The sequence below is a fragment of the Orycteropus afer genome, unplaced genomic scaffold, assembly GCF_000298275.1.
Source record: "Orycteropus afer afer isolate SDZICR_OR568_19922 unplaced genomic scaffold, OryAfe1.0 scaffold00176, whole genome shotgun sequence".
NCBI lineage: Eukaryota > Metazoa > Chordata > Mammalia > Tubulidentata > Orycteropodidae > Orycteropus > Orycteropus afer.
Window position 1 is genome coordinate 1,111,512 of NW_006921763.1, and position 20,038 is coordinate 1,131,549.

General features: G+C 35.2%; 1 protein-coding gene across 1 annotated transcript in view; it reads right to left on the reverse strand.

The window, feature by feature from the left end:
- Positions 1-20,038, reverse strand: part of PDS5A (PDS5 cohesin associated factor A) — a 216,501-nt gene that overhangs the window by 60,154 nt on the left and 136,309 nt on the right. Inside the window, exons 13-17 of the mRNA XM_007947143.2 lie at positions 18,538-18,619; positions 17,315-17,363; positions 16,930-17,069; positions 9,655-9,770; positions 503-608 (exon numbers count right to left, since the gene is read on the reverse strand). Coding sequence (XP_007945334.2) covers positions 503-608; positions 9,655-9,770; positions 16,930-17,069; positions 17,315-17,363; positions 18,538-18,619 — 493 coding nt within the window. The remainder of the gene's footprint in view (positions 1-502; positions 609-9,654; positions 9,771-16,929; positions 17,070-17,314; positions 17,364-18,537; positions 18,620-20,038) is intronic.

A 20,038-nucleotide genomic window follows, 5' to 3' on the forward strand; every position in this document is an offset into this window, starting at 1 on the left:
ATGGAGAAGAAGTGGGAGGGGAGCTGTTGCATTGTGGTAAACTCTGGTCAATGTCATGAGACAAAGTATATGTGAACTGCTGTATGGAAAGTGAATTTGTTCTGTAAACCTTCACCCAAATCACACACACAAAAAAAAGATGAGACAGTAAAAGGGTAGAGAAATTAGAGTACTGGAAATGATATAATCAGAATGGAAAGAATCAGAATGATGACAAATTGTGAAAAATGTAACTAATATCACAGAATAATTTGTGAAAAAATTGTTATATGGGAACCTAATTGCTGTGAAAATTTTCACCTTAAACACAATAAATAACACAGTAAAATATTATTTTTTAAAAAACTCAAAACATTATTTTTATAAAATACGATTTATAGTATAGTTTTTAATCTTTTGAGTAGTTCCTTTCCAAATAAACCTGACTTTTGCATACTCTGAATAGAATGTGAAACTATGATTTTGAAGAAATTCGTGGATACAAAAATTGTTTTAAAACTACCTTAAGAAGTTCAAGTCCTGAACGAATGGCAGTATCTGGACTTACACCCTCCTCTTCATCATCTGCTGTTCCCTCTATGGATTTATTCATCAATTTTACTAGTGCACTATTAAAATAAGAAAATTTGAATTAATGACACTTTAGTAATTGTATCTCAATTGCATTGTGACAGAACATATACATAACCAAAATTTCAGATTCAAAGACAGTTTTTTTTAAAAAAAATTATTTTGTGACTTTGCTACTTTGTTCTCTATTTAATATCTGTATTAATTTTTAATTTATTTCACAATACAAACTTTTATTGCTTGTACTTATTTAAATGTTTGCTGCTTCATGAAATATAGTGCCTAAGGCACTTGACTGCTAACCAGAAGGCTGGTGGTTCAAACCCACCAGCCACTCCTCGGACGGAAGGTTGGGTAATCCTACTTTCGTAGTGATACTGCCTCGGAAACCCAAGGAGGGGTCGCTATGAGTCGGGGCCGACTCAACAGCATATAACAACAACAATTTTACTTAACCAATTTAGAAAGCAGGTAAAAAGTAAAAACTATTTCTTACAACCAAAAAAATTACCAAACTGAAAAACAAATACTACAGAAAGTTCAGTAGAATTATATAATGGTTGAAATACAATATTTTTAACTGTGAATAGAAAAATAAAAAGGTAAAAGACAATTCAAATGGATAATAAAAACCAATGGAAAAAACTAAACTTAAAATGACACAACATACTGAAGGCATTTATGTAAATAAGTAGTTACAATAGTCATTTCCTTATATAAAGACAAAATGTACAATTTTAAGTAAAATAAGATGATTTTTGCTAAATGGCCAAGGAGGAATACACTCAAAATAAAATATAAACAGTAATCAAATACATGAACAAAGTTATTTGTGAACTGGACAATTAATCATTGCTAATTAATATATTTAGGAGCTCTGGTAGCATAGTGGCTAAGGCACTTGTCTGCTAACCAGAAGGCTGGCGGTTCAAACCCACCAGCCACTCCACGGAAGGAAGGTTGGGCAATCCTACTTCCGTAGCGATACTGCCTCGGAAACCCAAGGAGGGGTTGCTATGAGTCAGGGCCGACTCGATGGCACATAACAACAACAACAACAACAATTAATATATTAAACCAGTAATTCCAGTCCCAGAAATTTATACTGTAAAAGAAATTCATTGAAGGATAATGCTATATTTGTATACATATTCAGATAGTAGAAAACTATTTAATTGTGCAACATTATGGAATTAGTTTTTGAAGTATACCTACAACCACAAAATTTAATACTACATGGTAAATAAAAATCAGACTATACAACAACATGGCACTATTTTAAGTAAAAACCATATAGTTTTTGGGTTTTGAGACTCAGTTTCCTCATCAGTATAATGAAGAAAATAAATAAGCCCTGTCACAAGGACATTAAATTATGACAGCCAAGGCTCTAGTACGTATCAAATATTTATCAAATGAAGACTAATTAGAAAAGTTGTAGGTTAAACTTTTTTCCTGTTATACATACTTCAAATTATTAATAAATTTTTTTTAAAGTATGAAATACTATAGGATGCAAATGCACTTGTTTTCTCTTTTAATAGCATAAGAATAATTATATACATATATATTAAACACATTGAAACATGCCAAATAATTCATGTATTTGAACTATACAATTCAATGGTTTTACAGCTTTTTCACAGGGTAGTACAACCATTGCAACAATCAAATTTGAGAATATTTTCACCCTTTGCCCCTGCTGCACCAAGCCCTGTACTTCCGCCCTCTCCAGCCCTAGGCAAACACTAATCTATTTTCTGTTCCTGCTATGGATTTATTTTCTTATTCTAAATGTTTCATATAAATGGAATTAAACAATATGTAGTCTTTTGTGAATGCCTTCTTTTATTTAGCATAATGTCTTTGATAGCTTAACTAATGCAAGGAAGGTTGGGCAATCTACTTCCCTAGTGATACTGCCTTGGAAACCCAAGGAGGGGTTGCTATGAGTCAGGTCCGACTTGTGTAATGTCTTTTGAGGTTTGTCCATGTTTTAGCAGGTATCAGTATTTCATTCCTTTTTATTGTTGAATAATATTCTTATGTATGGATGTAGGATATTTTATTTAGCCACTCAGTATTTCCTGGACATTCAAACAGCTTTCCTAGATTTGGTTATTATGAATAATGTTGCATGAACAATCATGTATAAATTTTGTGTGGAAAGAGAGGGAATGTTTTCATTTCTGTTGGGTATATACCAAGCAGGGAAATTCCTGGGTCATGTGGTCGTCTTATGCTTAACTTTTTGAGTAACTGCCAGACTGTTTCCCAAAGCAGCTGTACCATTTTACATTCCTATTAGGAATATAGAAGAGTTCCTTCCTAGTGGGTGTAAAGGGGTCAGTATCTCCATTACCAGCCCCCTGCTCCCTTCCCCCCAAAAAACCTTTAAGTTTCTCTGTAGTCAATACCCTTTCCCCACTGCTGGCAACCACTTATCTGGTTTGTCACTATAAATTTGCTGGGTTTAGAATTTCATCTTTTATGTCTGGTATTTTTTTCTGTAACATCATGCTTTTAAGAATCTTCCATGTTGCTTATATTAATAGTTTGCTCCTGTCTATTGTTGATAACTATTCCACTGTATAGATATACTCCAGTGTGTTTATCTAATCACCACCGGACAGATAGCTGGGTATTTCTAGTTAATGGATATTATGAATAAAGCTGCCCAAGCATTTAAGTACAAATTCTTACGAGAATACATGATTTGTTTTCTGTTAGGCAAATATCTAGCATTGGGATCCCTAGATTATTTGGGAATGTTAAACATGCATTTAATGTGACAAGAAACTGTTGTCCAAATAGGCTGCATTATTCGGCATCCTCAGCCCAACTTATGGGAGTTCCAATTGTTTCATATCCACACTAAACTTCGTATGCTCAGTAAGCTTAATTTTAGCCTGTCTGGTGGGGGTGTAGTGCTGTTTTTCATTATAGCCTGAATCTCCTCAATGGCTAACGATGTTGAGTGACCGTTCTTGTGCTTATTTAACATCTGCATATTTCATTTGGTAAAGTCTATTATCGAATTTTGTGCATTTCTAAGCTGGGTTTTCTTCTTAGTTGTAAAAATTTTTTTATATATTCTCAATATAATCTTTTATCAGATATTTTATCAGATGTTTGACAAATAGTTACTGTTCATAACTTGACTTCTCATTTTCTCAAATTGTGCTATTTGTGTCCCATCTAACAAATCTTTGTTTATCCTGTATTTTCTTTTAGAATTTTAGCTCTGATATAGTACAGATTTAGGTCTTACATAGTTAAAGAAAACATTTCCAATTTGAGCAAAATATCCTAACATTTTTATTAGGTAGAAATCCTATTAAAACAAGCATGAACAAGATTACAAAAGCATTTGAAAAAAAAATGTCTATGACCACACATATATATTTACTGACTGACTGCCTATTATATGCCAAGCATCAGTCTGTCCTAGAAATACAGTGAGAAACAAGTCAGGCAAATTTCTGGTTTCGTTATAATGTGGGTAAATCACAACTATGAGTTAAGGAGCTGGAAGATAAAGACCTAAGCCTTGAAATCAAGATCGTTGTCCCTCCTTTTATTATTTTTCCTCATTCATAAATCAGACAAATAGTATACATTCCATACATTTCACAGGGCTATTCCAAATGAAAAACTGTCTCATTAACCCAATGTCATCATCAAAATTGACTGGGAAGTCTTGTATGTTTTCCTTCTCCCCTATGCTGTAAAAGTGTTACAAATCTCCACAATTCTACTCAGATTTAAATCCATACTTTGAGCAGACTACCTTACTTTTAGCTAAATGGAGAAAAATGTGAGCCTTGAGATGACTCTTTAATTTTCCACACTCAAATCTTCTAACATTATTGAATTTATGTTCATTATTTTCTACTGTCAAAGTGGAGGACTGCCTTCTTCTCATTCTGCTCCCTCAAGGGGCTGAATTATATTCCCTTTCCCCCCATCTTCAATGTGTACTTTCTATTAGTTCCTTTCGAAAATTTAAATATTAAAAGTCCTTCACTAAAAACATCAAAAGATCCTTATTCAAATATATTCTCTATCATCTCATGGTTTTCCTTTACTTTACAGTCAAGTTGTCCACATTGTCTGTCCCCATGTTCCAATCCATCTTGTAAAGCAGAACTTAAGAGTATGCCAACATATTTATCCCTTTGACTTTTTGGTCTTCAAAGCAGCCAAGTTGGACGGCTCTGCTTCTGCTGAGCTAGGCCAATGACTTTAAACAGTCATCTTTGTTTAAATATGAGCATTTTCTAAGTGTGTCATGATGTGGAAGAGGTAAGAACCACCCTTAATACCATTCTCTCAATTCACAGCAATCTGGATTTGCCCCTGATATACCATGGAAACTATTCTGGCCATTATGCCTTTTCCGCCCTTTTCCTAAATCCAATGAATGTTTTCAAGTACAGGGAGTCTCTGACTTACAAAGGGGTTCTGTTCAAATGACTCCACTGTAAGTTAGCTCTGATGTTAGATGAATACCCCCCCCAAGTGTTCATTATTGCCAGCTATATGGCAGTCTTTCGAATAGTAACTCGTAACACTGAACATCTGTGAGTGAACATCTGAGAATGATAACATAAGCAAATTATGTGCTCCAACACTATATGTAGCACATATCATTAATGATTACCAAAAACCCACAAGTGCAAGTGCAGTTTGTCAACACTCGAATGTGTTTTAAGTTGGGGATTACCTGTACTTAATTATTTGACTTTTGGGTAGCATATGACCCCTTCCCCTTATAATATCTTCTTTGGCTTCTATGTTACCGTTTTTTCCTGATTTTCTAAATTTTGACTATTATTCCTTAAAAAGTTAAAAAAAAAAAAAAAAAAAAGGAATGCCTTATCTTCTGCTAGCCCCTTATCTGTTAATTCTCCTTAGGATTCAGACCTCAATCTTTTTCTTTTTGATTTATCCTCTCTCCTGGGTTTCTACAGACTCATAACTAATTAGCTTATGTATGTATATTTGCAAGGACACAAGTCTGGAGAACCAAATACTAAAAGAAAAAAAAAAGTTATCTTCATTTTTGACTTTGTGCTACCCCTAGCCCTTTGTTCCAAAACTCGCATTGTGACCAGAGTAAAATATTTGTAATAATAAAATAGGTCTTATTCTCTTTTGCCTTGTTCTTTTCTATCTGTTTTTAGTTTATAAAATAACCACTGCCATTGAGTCAATTCTGACTCCTGGCAACCCCACGTGTGCTAGAGTAGACCTGTGCTCCACATAGTTATCAATGACTGATTTTTTGAAGGGAGATTGCCACGGTGTTCTTCCAAAGCACTTCCGAGTGGCCTTAAATCAATAATCTTCTGCCTAGTAGCCAAGCATTTAACCATTTGTACTAAGGGACTCTAGTTCCTGGAAAAGCTACTAACATTTATTCAGTACTTAACTGTGAAGGAAGATTGGGCAATCTACTTCCATAGAGATACTGCCTCAGAAACTCAAGGAGGGGTTGCTGTAAGTCGAAACGACTCAATGGCAGTGAGTTTGTTTTTTTTTTTTCCCAGTGTGTCAGGCACTAGTTAAGTGTTGTACATATCTGTATTTTTTTAAATTGTTATTTGGGTGAAAGTTTACAGAGCAAATTCACTTTCCATACATCAGTTCATAACCACATTTTTAAAAGCCACTCAACAACTCTATAAAGTAGTAACTAGGAGCTCAGAGCAGCTTAAGCAATCTACCCAAGGACCTAAGCAATTGACTTGGACTTCCCTTCCCCTGCAATCTTTACATGCTAAATCTCTTAATTTCTACTAATTTTCACTACACATCTTATGTGCCAACTATTTCAGAAGGCTTCTCTCACACAACAAACCCATCCTGCACTATTTGGTTATGCAACCTTCCTTCTCAGTTGCTCCATTGTACTTTACTCATTGCCCCAGTAAGTGTGTATTAAACGAATAAATAAGTCAGAAGAAGAATGGATGTATGGGTACTGTGGTGTTGGAAGAATACTGAATATACTGTGGATTGCCAGAAGAACAAAGAAATACACAGATATTTTCCAGTCAGTTGGCCAGGTAGCTGTCTTCCAAATCTCTTGGCATAGCCGAGTCAGGGACTCCAGTGGGGCATCTGTTTGTTGAAACATCTCAGTGGGTATGACATCAATTCCTACAGCCTTGTTTTTCGCCACTTCCTTCAATGCAGCTTCAACTTCTTCCTTTAATACCATTGGTTCTTCATCATAAGCCACTCCTGAAATGGATGAACACTGACCAATTCTTTTTGTTACAATGACGCTGTGTATTCCTTCCATCTTCTTTTGATGTTTCCTGCATCATTCAATGTTTTGCCCATAAAATCTTTCAATATTGGACCTTGATGTTTGAGTTTTTTCTTCAGTTCTTTCAGCTTGATAAATGCTGAGCATGTTCTTCCCTTTTGGTTTTCTAACTCTAGGTCTTTGCACATTTCATTATAATAAATGACACTGTCTTGTCGAGCTGCTCTTTGAAATCTTCTGTTGAGTTCTTTTACCTTGTCATTTCTTCCATTTGCTTTGGCTACTCTCAGTTCAAGGGCAAGTTTCAGAGTCTCTTCTAATATCCATTTTGGTCTTTTCTTCCGTTCCTGTCTCTTTAATGACCTTTAGCTTTCTTCTTCATAGATGATGTTCTTGATGTCATCCTACAATTCCTTCTGTTTTCAGTCACTGTTGTTCAGTGCATCAAATCTATTTTTCAGATGGTCTTTAAATTCAGGAGGGATATATTCAAGGTTATTATTTTGGTTCTTGTGGACCTATTTTAATTGCATTCAACTTCAACTTGAACATGCATATGAGCAGTTGATGGTCTGTTCCACAATCAGGTCCTGGCCTGGTTTTGGCTGAAGATACTGAGCTTTTCCATCACCTCGTGCCACACATGTATTTGATCTGATTATCTGTGTATTCCATCTGGCAAAGTGTATAGCTGCTGTTTGTTGTTGTTGAAAAAAGGTATCTGTAATGAGTAAGTCGCTGGTCTTGCAAAATTCTATCATGCGCTCTCCAGCGCTATTTCTATCACCAAGGCCAAATTTTCCAGCTACTGGTGATTCTTTTTTGTTTCCAACTTTTGCATTCCAGTCACCAGTGATACTTAACACATCTTGATTGCATGTTTGGTCAATTTCAGACCCCAGAAGTTGATAAAAATCTTCAATTTCCTCATCTTTGGCTTTGGTGGTTGGTGCATAAATTTGAATAATAGTAGTATTAACTGGTCTTCCGTGTACACATATGGATATTATCCTATCGCTGACAGTATTGTACTTCAGGGCAGATTTTTTTTTAATTGTTATTTGGGTGAAAATTACAGAGCAAATTCACTTTCTATATAGCAGTTCACATACACTTTGTCTCATGACATTTACTACAATTTACCACAATGCAACAGTTCCCCTCCCACTTCCTCCCAATAGTTACCTCTTCCCTGTGTCCATCCCTCCATGCACCCCTGCCCCCTGAGCTGTCTCCCTGTGCATAAGCAGCCCTTCTTTCTCCTATGATTGTGCTCTCTAAGGAGTGTATCTACCTCAGATAAATGTTCAACTCATATGCCTATCTTTTGTTTGGCTGGAAGCCACAGGTGTAGGGTTCAATTCCAGACGTGAAGGGCAGCTAGGGGCCATAACCCGAGCTTGATCAGACCAGCAAACCTGGTCCCCCCCCCCTTTTTTTTGCTAAATGATTTTGAGTATTGTTCCACATTGTTCTCCCTCTCTATCCAGGATCTCCTACATAGATCCCCCTCTGAGTGGTTGACAGTGGTAACCGGGCACCATCTAGTTCTTCTGGTGTCATAGTCGTATAGACTGTGGCTTCAGGACAGATCTTGAAACATCCTTTGTGATGATGAATGCCATGCCATTCCTGGCATAGTAGATCATATGGTGGTCTGATTCAAAATGGCCAAAACCAGTCCATTTCAGCTCACTAATGCCGAGGATATCAATCTTTATGCATTCCATTTCATTTGACAACTTCCAATTTTCCTAGATTCATACTTCGTACATTCCATGTTCCGATGATTAATGGATATCTGCAGCTGTTTCTCCTCAATAAACCATCCAATTAGTAGTAGTGACAGGCAGTGTGTATAAAGGGCAGGGACTCCATCAACACAAGCTTATGACCTGCATTTGGTTAAGTGCTGTAAATATATCCATGAATATAGTAGAGCCTACAGGGATAAAAGTTATGAAAACTTCTTAGTCATAACCAAACAAGTTGGGGGAATGAGTTGCTGGATATGGGGGCTCAGGACCATAGTCTCAGAGATATCAGGGTCAATTAGCATAAGAGTCCACAAAGATAATGTTCTATATCCTACTTTAATGAGTAGCAACTGGGGTCTTAAAAAGTTGTGAATGGCCATCTAATGTGCAACTATAGGTCTTTTTCTGTCCAGAGCAAAGAAGGGTAAAGAAAATCAAAGACATAAGGAAACAATTAGTGGAAAGGACTAATGGAACACACAAACCCAGCCTCCATAACCCTGAGACCAGAACTAGATGGTACCTGGTTACCACTGCTGACTTGTCTGATAGGGATCACAGTAAGAGGTCCTAGATAGAGTGGGAGAACACTGTGGAACAAGATTCAAAATCATATAAAAGACTAGCCTTTTTGGTCTGATGAAAAATGGTAGAATCCCTGAGACTATGGCCCTTAAACACCCTTCAAGCTGGAACTGTCCTCAATCCTTCAGGCTTAACTTTCTAAAAGAAGGAAAAAAGGATACACAGAAAATTTTTTTATATCTCCTCAGGGGCCCAGAATTTTATTTTAAACCAAACTCATTGCCATGTAGTAGATTCTGATTCACAGTGACCACCATTGGGTTTCTAAGGCTCTAACTCTTTACAGAAGTAGATTGCCTCATCTTTCTTCCATGTAGCAGCTGGTGGGTTTGAACCACTGACATTCTGGTTAGTAGTCAAATGCCTTAACCACTTACACCATGAGAGCTCCTTTAGAATTTAATTTTACAATACTGTAATTTCAGATTATAGTTTATTTTATAGTGAATATATCTCCTAGCTTACCTTATGGCTTCTGAATCAATGTGCACAGGTGCAATTCTTTCCAAAAGAAATTTAACCATCTCTAGAAAAGGATTTGTTGGCTGCTTAGGATTTGCAAGTTTCCGAGCTATTTCTCTCTATAGGAAGGAAAGAGTTTTACCATAAGTATGATTCACATTCAGGTTTTTTCAAAATGAAATGACTGTAAACATCAAAAACATTTAAAAGACTTGAAATCAACAGAACAAAAACTTTCTTTTTCCTTTACATCTCAACTATAATTCGTACACCTCACTGAGCACTGACTGTAAAATCTGGATTGTAAAGAAAAGGGGAGGATGTGGTGTCTGTGTGATTTATGTCTTTTTTTTCATTATCTCTCCCATGAAATTACTGTTTAGTCTAACAAACTGCTTTAATATAGAGCTTTTGAAAAAAATTAAAAAGAAAAAATCTATACTTTTAGAAGTATGCTTTATTGGCTTTTGTTATTCTTATAATTTGACCAAACCAAACCACTGCTGTCGTGTTGGATCCGACTCATAGCAACCCCTCCTTGGGTTTCCGAGGCAGTATCACTATGGAAATAGATCGCCGAATCTTCCTTTCGAGGAGTGATGTGTTTGAACTGCCAGTCTTCTGGTTAGTAGTCAAATGCCTTAGGTACTATGTGACCAGAGCTCCCTTATAATTTGACAGAATATTATAGTTATGTTACTAATTTTTTTTAAAGGGAGATTCATAAATACATAACTATTTTTAATGTTTTTCAATTCTGGAGGAACATACTTGAGGGACAGATGAATATAATGTACTCTTCTTGAGTTTTCATTGTTCGTAACTTAGATATAGAATTTCTAAAGGCTGTTTGATATATCCAAAAGCAAAAGTAACACCCTGAATTTAAATTCAAACATGCTATTATATCAAACAGCTTCTGTAAAAAAACAATGTGCTGGATATCAGGGAAAGAAGTTTTCTTTAGTACCGAGGCTTTTGACTGAATACCTCTCATGGGGAAATGTAAATTTTGGCTGAAGGGATAATGCACATTAAAAATGTTTCCATACTCAATTATGGGGGATGGTTGTAAAATGATTTAAAAAAAATGCTGAATTGGCTGAATATGTTTCGTATATATAGCTACAACTCTACAACAAAAACAAGTTTCCAAATTATAAAGCAGTAACAAATGGTAGTTGTAAAGCTTTTGCTTACGAGAAATAACATTTTAGGAATTTATGTTCAGGAGGACAGGGAGAAAGTAAAAAAAGATTTCTACTACAGTCTTAGTGACATCTTAACACAAATTACAAAAGCCATACTAAATTAGATACCATCCATATTTGTTACTAGAGAATAAATTCAAAGGACTCAGGTTCTAAAGAAAATGTGTTAGTAATTTGGTGATGTCTGACTTATTTTAGGAAGTTGTAATTAACTAAGCAAAATGCAGAATTTACGAAAATAAGAATTTTTTATTTAGTGCTTAGTCCTTATATGGGGAGCTCTGGTAGCACAGTGCCTAAGGCACTTGACTGCTAACCAGAAGGCGTTCAAACCACTATGAATCAGAACTGACTCAATGGCACCTACCAAAAACAACAAACAAAACTTTTGAGAGGCCACACACTTAGATCCATTATCTTCTCACTTCCCTGAAGCTTATCCTCAGATATCCACTCACCCAAACTAGAAATATGGCAGCCATTCTTGACATTATGGTCCAATTCTTACTTATCCTTTAGGAACTTATTCTAGAAAAAGCAATCAACAGACCAACACAAACCCCTGCCTGGAATGGATGCTGATCTTTTGGGCTACCAAAGCACATGATTCTACTAGAACAGTTAGCACATTATTTTCTATTAAAATATTTGTCTTCTTCCATCTAATCTATAAGCTCTGTGAGGGAGCATGTATAGAACAACTTTCTGTATTATCTAGTTTATTTTAAAAAGTATAGGCATGATTGAGCAACAAAGTAATATTTATTTCTGAAGATACAATGCATCTGCAAGTCTGCAGGTAAGGGTTTTTAAAATGTGGTCTATGAATAACAAAGATCAGAATGACTTTGAGGCTCTGGTAAAAGATGGGCGATACACAATCCCAAATCTTTCAGTGCAGCTTGGACTTCTTCCTTTAGTACCATGGGTTCCTGATCACATACCTCCTCCTGAGATAGTTGAACATCAATCAACTTTTTTTTGGTACAGTGACTCCATATATGTCTTCCATCTTCTTTTGATGCTTCCTACATCATTCTCTCTCTCTCTCTCTCTCTCTATTTATCATTCAGTATTTTGCCCACATAATCCTTCAATATTGCAACTTGAGGGTTGAATTTTTCCTTCAGTTCATTCGGCTTAAGAAATGCCAAATGTATTCTTCCCATTTGGTTTTCTAACTCCAAGTCTTTGCACATTTCATCATAATACTTCACTTTGTCTTCTCAAGCTGCTGTCTTATCTGTTCAGCTGTTTTATTTAATCATTTCTTCTATTTGCTTTAGCTACTCTGCATTCTAGAGCAGGCTTTTGAGTGTCTTCGGATATCCATTTCCTTTTCTGTCTTTTTAATGGCATAAGGACATAAAAATTTGCTTTCTCCATGTATATTGTTCTTGATATATACAACTCATCTGGGCCTCAGTAACTCTGGTGTTTAGTAAGTCAAATTTATTCTTTAGATGGTCTCTAAATTCAAGTGGGATATAATGAAGGTTGCATTTTGGCTCCCATTGACTTGTTTTAATTTTCTTTAGCTTCAACTTGAACTTACATATGAGCAATTGATGGTCTGTTCCAGTCACCTTCTGGCCTTGTTTTGGCTGATGATACTGAGCTTCTCTAGCTCCTCTTTCCACACGTGCTGTCAATCTGATTCCTGTGTATTCCATTTGGCACTGTTCACATGTATAACAACCATTTATATTGTTGAAAAAAGATACTGGCAATGAATTAAGTCATTGATCTTGCAAAATTCTATCATGTGATCTCCAGCATCATTTCTATCACCAAGGCCATTATTTTCCAACTACCAGTGATTCTTCTTTATTTCCAACTTTCGAATTCTAATCACCAGTGGTAATCAACACATTTTGATCGCATGTTTGGTCAATTTCAGATGCAGAAGTTGGTAAAAATCTTCCGTTTCTTCATCTTTGGTTTTGATGGTTGGTGCATAAAACTTAAAAACAGTAGTATTAACTGGACTTCCTTGTAGGTATATGGATATTACCCTATCACTGACAGCATTGTACACTTCAGGACAGATCTTGAAATGTTCTTTTTGATGATGAACATGACAACATTTCTCTTCAATTTGCCATTCCTGGTATAGCAGATCACATGATTGTCTTACTGAAAATGGCCCAGACCTTTCTGTATCAGTTCATTAATGCCTAGAATATCAATCTTTATGTGTTCCATCTCATTTTTGAAAACTTCCAATTTTCCTAGATTCATACTTTGGCATTCCATGTTCTGATTATTAATGAGTATTTGCAGCTATTTCTTCTTATTTTGAGTCACGCCACATCAGCAAATGGAGGTCCTGAAAGCTTTATTACATCCATGTCATTAAGGTTGACTCTACTGCCGCAGTGCCTAAGGCATCTGAATACTAACCAGAAGGCTGGTGGTTCAAACCCACCAGCCACTCCACGGAAGGAAGACTGGCAATCTACTTTCGCAGAGATACCACCTCGGAAACCCAAGGAGGGGTCACTATGAGTCAAATAGACTTGAAGGCAGTAATTCCCCAGTCATATTTTGAGTGTTTTCTAACCTGAGGCGTTCATCTTCCAGCACTGCATCAGACATTGTTTCACAGCTATTCATAAAGGTTTCCAGTAATGTATCAGTGTGTTTCAGTGTTACTCATACGGTCTTCAGTGTCTAATTTTTTCAAAAGTGTATAGCCCTGTTCTTCTTCCTAGTCTGTGTCTTAGTCTGGAAACTCTGCTGAAACCTGTTCACCATGGGAGACCCCAGTGGTATTTGAAATACAGCTGGTATAGCTGCCACCTTCACAGCAACACACAAGCCACCACAGTATGACAAACTGATGGTTCAGTTAGTAGATGACAACAAATGATTTGCCATAGCTAGGAACCTCACAGGTAGGCACCAGAGCTTAAAACAGCAAGGTGACAAGTATGGTGGTCTTTTTCTAGGACTAAAACCTGAAGTCTAAGGGAAAAGCAAATTTTATATGCCACATATTTCAATAATACTTCTCAACCTCATCCCCTCTACTATGCCAAGCATTAACTCACATTATGTCTTTCCATACTCAAAGCATTTTCACTAAAAAAAATTTCAGGTATAAAACTAGGAAAGAGAAAAAAAATGTTTGGTTTTTACTCCCACTAACTCTGTTACTAATATTGCCTTTTTTGGAAGTAATTGTTCTTTACAACAAGTGGAGCTGGTGGTAGATACACATTAGCAGGGTACAGAGAAGTGATTCTCAAGGATGGAATGAAGGCTGCATAGAATGACAGAAACTAAATTTAGGTGTTATCAGGACAAAAGGAAAAGGGACATAAGTGGAAATATGCAACTAATATTCAGTTACCCAAGGGGAGAAGGACTAAGTGTTACAAGTATTTTAGAAAATGGCATGAACTTTTTCTAATAGTGGTTGTTTTCCTGCATGTTTAAAGGGTATTATTAGTACAACTTTACACAACAGAACATATCAGGTAAGTTAACTAATATGCTTTTAAGTCACATAAAAAGATAGCTAATGTAAAAGCCAGGAAGACAGTATCATCATCAGATTCTTTCCAGTGGAAATAAAGTCCTCATCTCTACCTTTCTGGTTGCTAAAAGAATGCTCACTGCCTGGGGCTGGCTGCACTATATGGCTATAGCATTCAACCCCAGATACTCTGTTAACAAGGTATATATATATATATATATTTTTTTTTTGTATACGCTTTTTGGATTTAGAAACCCTAGATATGTCTGGTCTAACAAATAGTATGGGTTCACATCACTGCCATATTTTCAAACATAAGCCCAATTCATATTTCTCTCAAACCATAATTATCGCTTCAGTGTTCTTTCTTTAAGGTTTCTATTTCTTAAGCAACACTCTATTCTGGCTCTTGCAAAGAATGATGTAATGTATAGAAAAGTTTATGAGATCTACGCTGTACAGGCAGCTCAGCCATTACACCTGCCTATAAAACACTGAATAAGCAACCTCACATCCCTAAAATTCAATATCCTTAACTTTAAAATGAGTGGTTAAACCAGATGATCTCTAAGGTACTTTCAAGCTATTTTATTCTATAATGTAATTATATTAATTGATGTTCTATAAGAAAAAGAGTATTCTAGAACTGAAATTCTAAGTGCCAAAGAAGTAAACATGACTTTTAAAATATTTTAAACAGGAGCGTGTACACTATAGTGTGTGGGACAAACTTGGTTCACCGTCTATTTTTATAAACAAAGTTTTATTGGAACACAGTCATACTATAAATGAGACATTTAAGTGTTCTTTGCAAGTTACTCAGATCTAGATTGCTAAAATTGAGGTAGACTGGGTACTTGGCACATCCACATTCTTAGGCCTAACAGAAAAGTCCACTACTCTCATCTCTAAAATAACTTTCCCCTATATCCTCCTAATTACTGGTCTTTATAGATTTACTTAGAGTCCCTGGATGACAAGACTGAATAAAAGATACCTTATTGATGCTTATCATACCACTTTGTGTGTGTGTATGTGTATGTGTATGTGTGTGTCAGTGCACGTGTGTGCAGTTATTAGGTGCCATCAAATCTGTTCTAACTCATAATGATTCTATGTCTAACAGAACAAAACTATGCCATGCAGTGCCATCACAATTGTTGCTATGTTGAGCCCACTGTAGTAGCTGTTGTGTTATTTCATCTCACTGAGTATCTTTCTCTTTTTTTTCACTGACCTCTACTTTTCCCAGTATGATGTCCTCCTCTAGGAAGAAGATACATAATATATCCATGTGTATAATATACATACATATACCCATCTATTATACTCTTTTAATAATTATCAAACTTAAAAATCTTTATATAAAATTAGAAATATTTCAGTTATTTAACTGTAATATTTTTTCTTCCTATTCATCCCTTTAGCCCTAGTCCCAAGCATCTGTTATATACATATAACACCATAAGAACTATCATTATTTAAATCTTACAGGGCTGTGTGAGGAAGTACTAATTAGGCAACTTATATTAAAACTAAATAATTTTTCCTGACTCTCTGAACAACTCTATGAGGTTGTTAACACTTGTAAATGAAGAAAATGAGGCTCAGAAATATTGAGTAACTTATTATCATTCATACTGGCAGTAAACAGTATGGATGAAATTCAAATCTAGGACTCTGTCTGATTAAAGCCCGAATCAATGAATGAAGGTTTCCATTCTGATGTTTCAATGATACTGATTTTCTATAAAATATGGGGTCTAAGAAGAGAATGAAGTCAAGAATCTAAAACAGAATTACACTATCTATAAATGAATATGGAAGACCACAGAAGAATTGATGCCTTTGAATTATGGTGTCAGCAAAGAATACTGAATATACCACAGACTGACAAAAGAATGAACAAATCTTTCTTGGAAGAAGTATAGCTGGAATCCTCTTTAGAAACGAGAATGGCCAGACTTCATCTCTTGTACTTTAGTCATGTTATCAGGAAGAACCGGACCTTGGAGAAGGATATCATGCTTGGTAAAGTCAGCAAAAAATGGGAAGACCCTAAATGAGATGGAATGACACAGTGGCTGCAAAAATGGGCTCAAACACAGCAACAATTGCAAGGATGGCACAGGACTGGGTAGTGTTTCCTTCTATTGTACATAGGGTTGTTATGAGCTGAAACCAACTTGACAGCACCTAACAACAACAAAATAAATGAAAACATATATATGGCTATGTAGTTATTGTTGATTACGGGGAACTTCCATGCTCATATGTAACAAAAAGCATGCACACACAAGGATGTAGAAATTCTGATAATTCATTCAAATGCATTCTGCTAAATACAATGTACTTTGTTCCCAAAATTCCTAGGATCAATCTTTGTGGCTTAGTTTTCCTTTTCCCTGGAGAAAAGACAATTAAATGGACTACAGATAAAATATTCCTAGGAAACACAGATTTCAAGATATTCTTAAAATCGAAACAAACAAAACACTGTATGCAGAACAGGTTTTAATGAAGAAAAAAAAAAAGAAGTCTGTATATATAGGTGAGAGGACATATGTAAAAGTATAATTTACTAACCACACAAACATCTGCCTGCTTGCATGAACAGGTTGGGCTGATTAGTAACTCTAATTGAGATCGCAGTTTCTCATCATCACCGAGAACTTGGTTAAATTTCTTCACAAAATCTTGTGCTTTTCCAGGGTCAGGCAGATTCTCTATAAAATTAAAAGAGAATTAACATTACCAAAGCAAAACATTTCTACTAAACTATAAAGAAAATAGCCTTAAAAATAACGATGAACCATTAAAAGAAAATAAGCCTATTGGTTTTCAGAAATAAAATCATTAAGGTAAGGATTATTTTCTTTTAGTTAGCATCAAACTGATAGTTCCGTTGGGTAAATTATTTGTCTGCTTTTTATGTTTAATATACCTTCTACTGAACGTATAACATACTCACTTGCTATGGTCATCAATTTTCCAAACATGGCAGAACAGTTAGCCTCTGACTGAAATTTAAAAAAAAAAGAGTAGTTATGTGCTAATAAGTTTCTGTAAGAAAAATCAACACTTATTGTATATTTTTCAAATAACAATTCATCACAATCTATTCATTGGACAGTGGCTTATCGTATTTGCATACAAAGTTGATAGCAAAGAGTTGTAGAGTGGCAGAAACTACTAAGACAAGTAGAAGGAAAGGAGATGCTAGCAGGAGGGTATAAAAAATTTAAAAAGAATATATAATATGCATAGGAAAGTTATCTTGCCAAGAGACTGAACAGACGATAAATCAAGAATTACAAATATAATTCACTATTACTGTGAAACTACACCACAGAATATTAAAGTGTGAAGAGCAGAAAATTTTCTTCTATAATACAGTTATATTAGCTACTTTTGGCCCATTATTTAAATATATTCAGGATAATCTCCCCTCCAGATAGCTAATAAATGCCTCTCTTCCACTGCAATAAAGTATTACTTCATTATTTATTTTAGTATGTATGAAATTTAAGTAATTTCAATGTTACATACTCTCTATGGCTGGTTTCACACTACATAGACAGAGTTCACTTGTTGGCCAGATATTGTACAGCCCACAAAGCCCAAAATATTTACTATCTAGTGCTTTACAAAAAGAGTTTACTAACTCCTGTTCTGATGTCCATGGACCCTTTAGAAGTCTATGGTCCCCTGGTTATGACCACATTATAGCAAATATACTTATAAGCATATTGAGAGAATATCAAAGTTATTTCCCCCACCTTCCAGCAAACTTTGGGCAGAACTTCTCTGTTATTTTTACACTGACATATTTATAGAATTGAAACCCAATATGACATTGCCCATACACTAAAGGACCAAGGATCATGGAGTGAAAAAAAAATTATAACTTCTAATAAAATTTTTTCTTATTTGAAAATTAATAACCTATGTATAAACTCTAGTATCTAAAAACATGAAAAATCAGAAAACATATTTCTTTGCCCATATCAGAAAGTAAGAGTTTGTTATGTTCATTTTAAATACAAAGTTACTCTGGACAACTATAGGAATTATGCATAACATTTATGAAAATACAATACCTGAAGTACTTTCACTTGCTTCAATATACAGAACTACAGAAAAACTGAATATTGACTATAATGATCTATGAATTTAAACAAATCATGAACCTACTGTAGGCTGCTTGTGCAAATCCAATAGTTCTCGTACATGACTCCTAAGCATGTTCTGACACTTCCACATTTCATTAAGAGCTCTGTAAATAAAGTTATAGACATGTATAAATATCTTATATAACATCATTGTTAATTATTCAACTTTACTGCCTTTTTTGTTGCATCAGAGCCTTACACATTATATATACCATTGTCTGACATCTTCCTAAAATGTATCAGCATGAGATAGTTTAGCATAAAAGGATAAATATAAAGCTACTTATGAGAGAAAATATTTGAGAGGTTTAGAAGGATAAATAGGACCTTCCAGGTAAATAAAAAGATTGTAAGACATTTTAAGCAGAAGCAACTAGAGAGTTCTGGTACAAAGAGAGACAAAATGTCATTAAAGTACATAACACATAAAGGAAACTGAAGAAAATACGTATGTTTGGAGCATAGGGTAAGAGTGGAAAAGCATAAGGAAGCTGAAACCTACCACACTCAAGAATGAGATCATAGAGGTCCTTTAAGAAATTGATAAAGTATTTTTTTAAAAAATAAATTTCTTAGAATAATATAGATTCAAGATGTCAAATTTAAACTGAGTATGGGTACTCTCTAGGAAAGTAGATTGTCTTCTAGTCCATACTTCCAGGTGCCCAGAGCACCTCTAGGAAATTACTCTGAGTGCTCTTTCTTAACTGTTCTGAAATATAAATGGGGATCAAAACTTAGGGCTAAGGATTTGAAGTTGTCAACTGTTTCATTTTTATTTGGATCCACAATCAACGCCCATGGAAACAGCAGTCAAGAAACCAAACAATTTGGTGCACTGGGCTGCAAAAGACGTCTTTAAAGTGTTAAAAAGCAAAGATGTCACTGTGAAGACTAACGTGCATACGATTCAAGTCATGGTATTTTCAATTGTCTTATATGCATGTGAGAGGACCTCTGCTGGTGCAGTGGGTAAGGCATTTGGCTGCTAACCAAGAGTTTGGTGGTTTAAACCTACTAGCCAATCCACAGGAAGAAGATGAAGCAATCTATTTCTGTGAAAATTTACAGCCTTGGAAACTCTCTGGGCGTTGCTATGAGTCAGAAATGACTCCATGACTGTGACTTTGGATATGCATGTATCTAAACATGTGACAACTAAATACAAGTGTAATCTTAGACTAGGAAAAAGAATACTCATAAAGAATATTACTTAAACAGTAAATTTGAATATGAACGTGGATTAGATAGTAAAATTATACCAATGTTAAATTTCTTGATACTGTTAATGCACTCTAGTAATGATTATGTAAAAGAACAGCCTTGTTCCTAGAGAATATACATTGAAGAATTTAAGGGTAAAGGGATCCAAGGTCTGCAGATCACTATCAAACAGTTCACAAGAAAACTTGTATATAGAGATATATAGTACACACAAATGACAAAGCAAATGGTTAAAACTATAAATCTAAGTAAGAGGGATATGGTAATGCTTTTAGTATGTTTGCAACTTTTCTATAAAT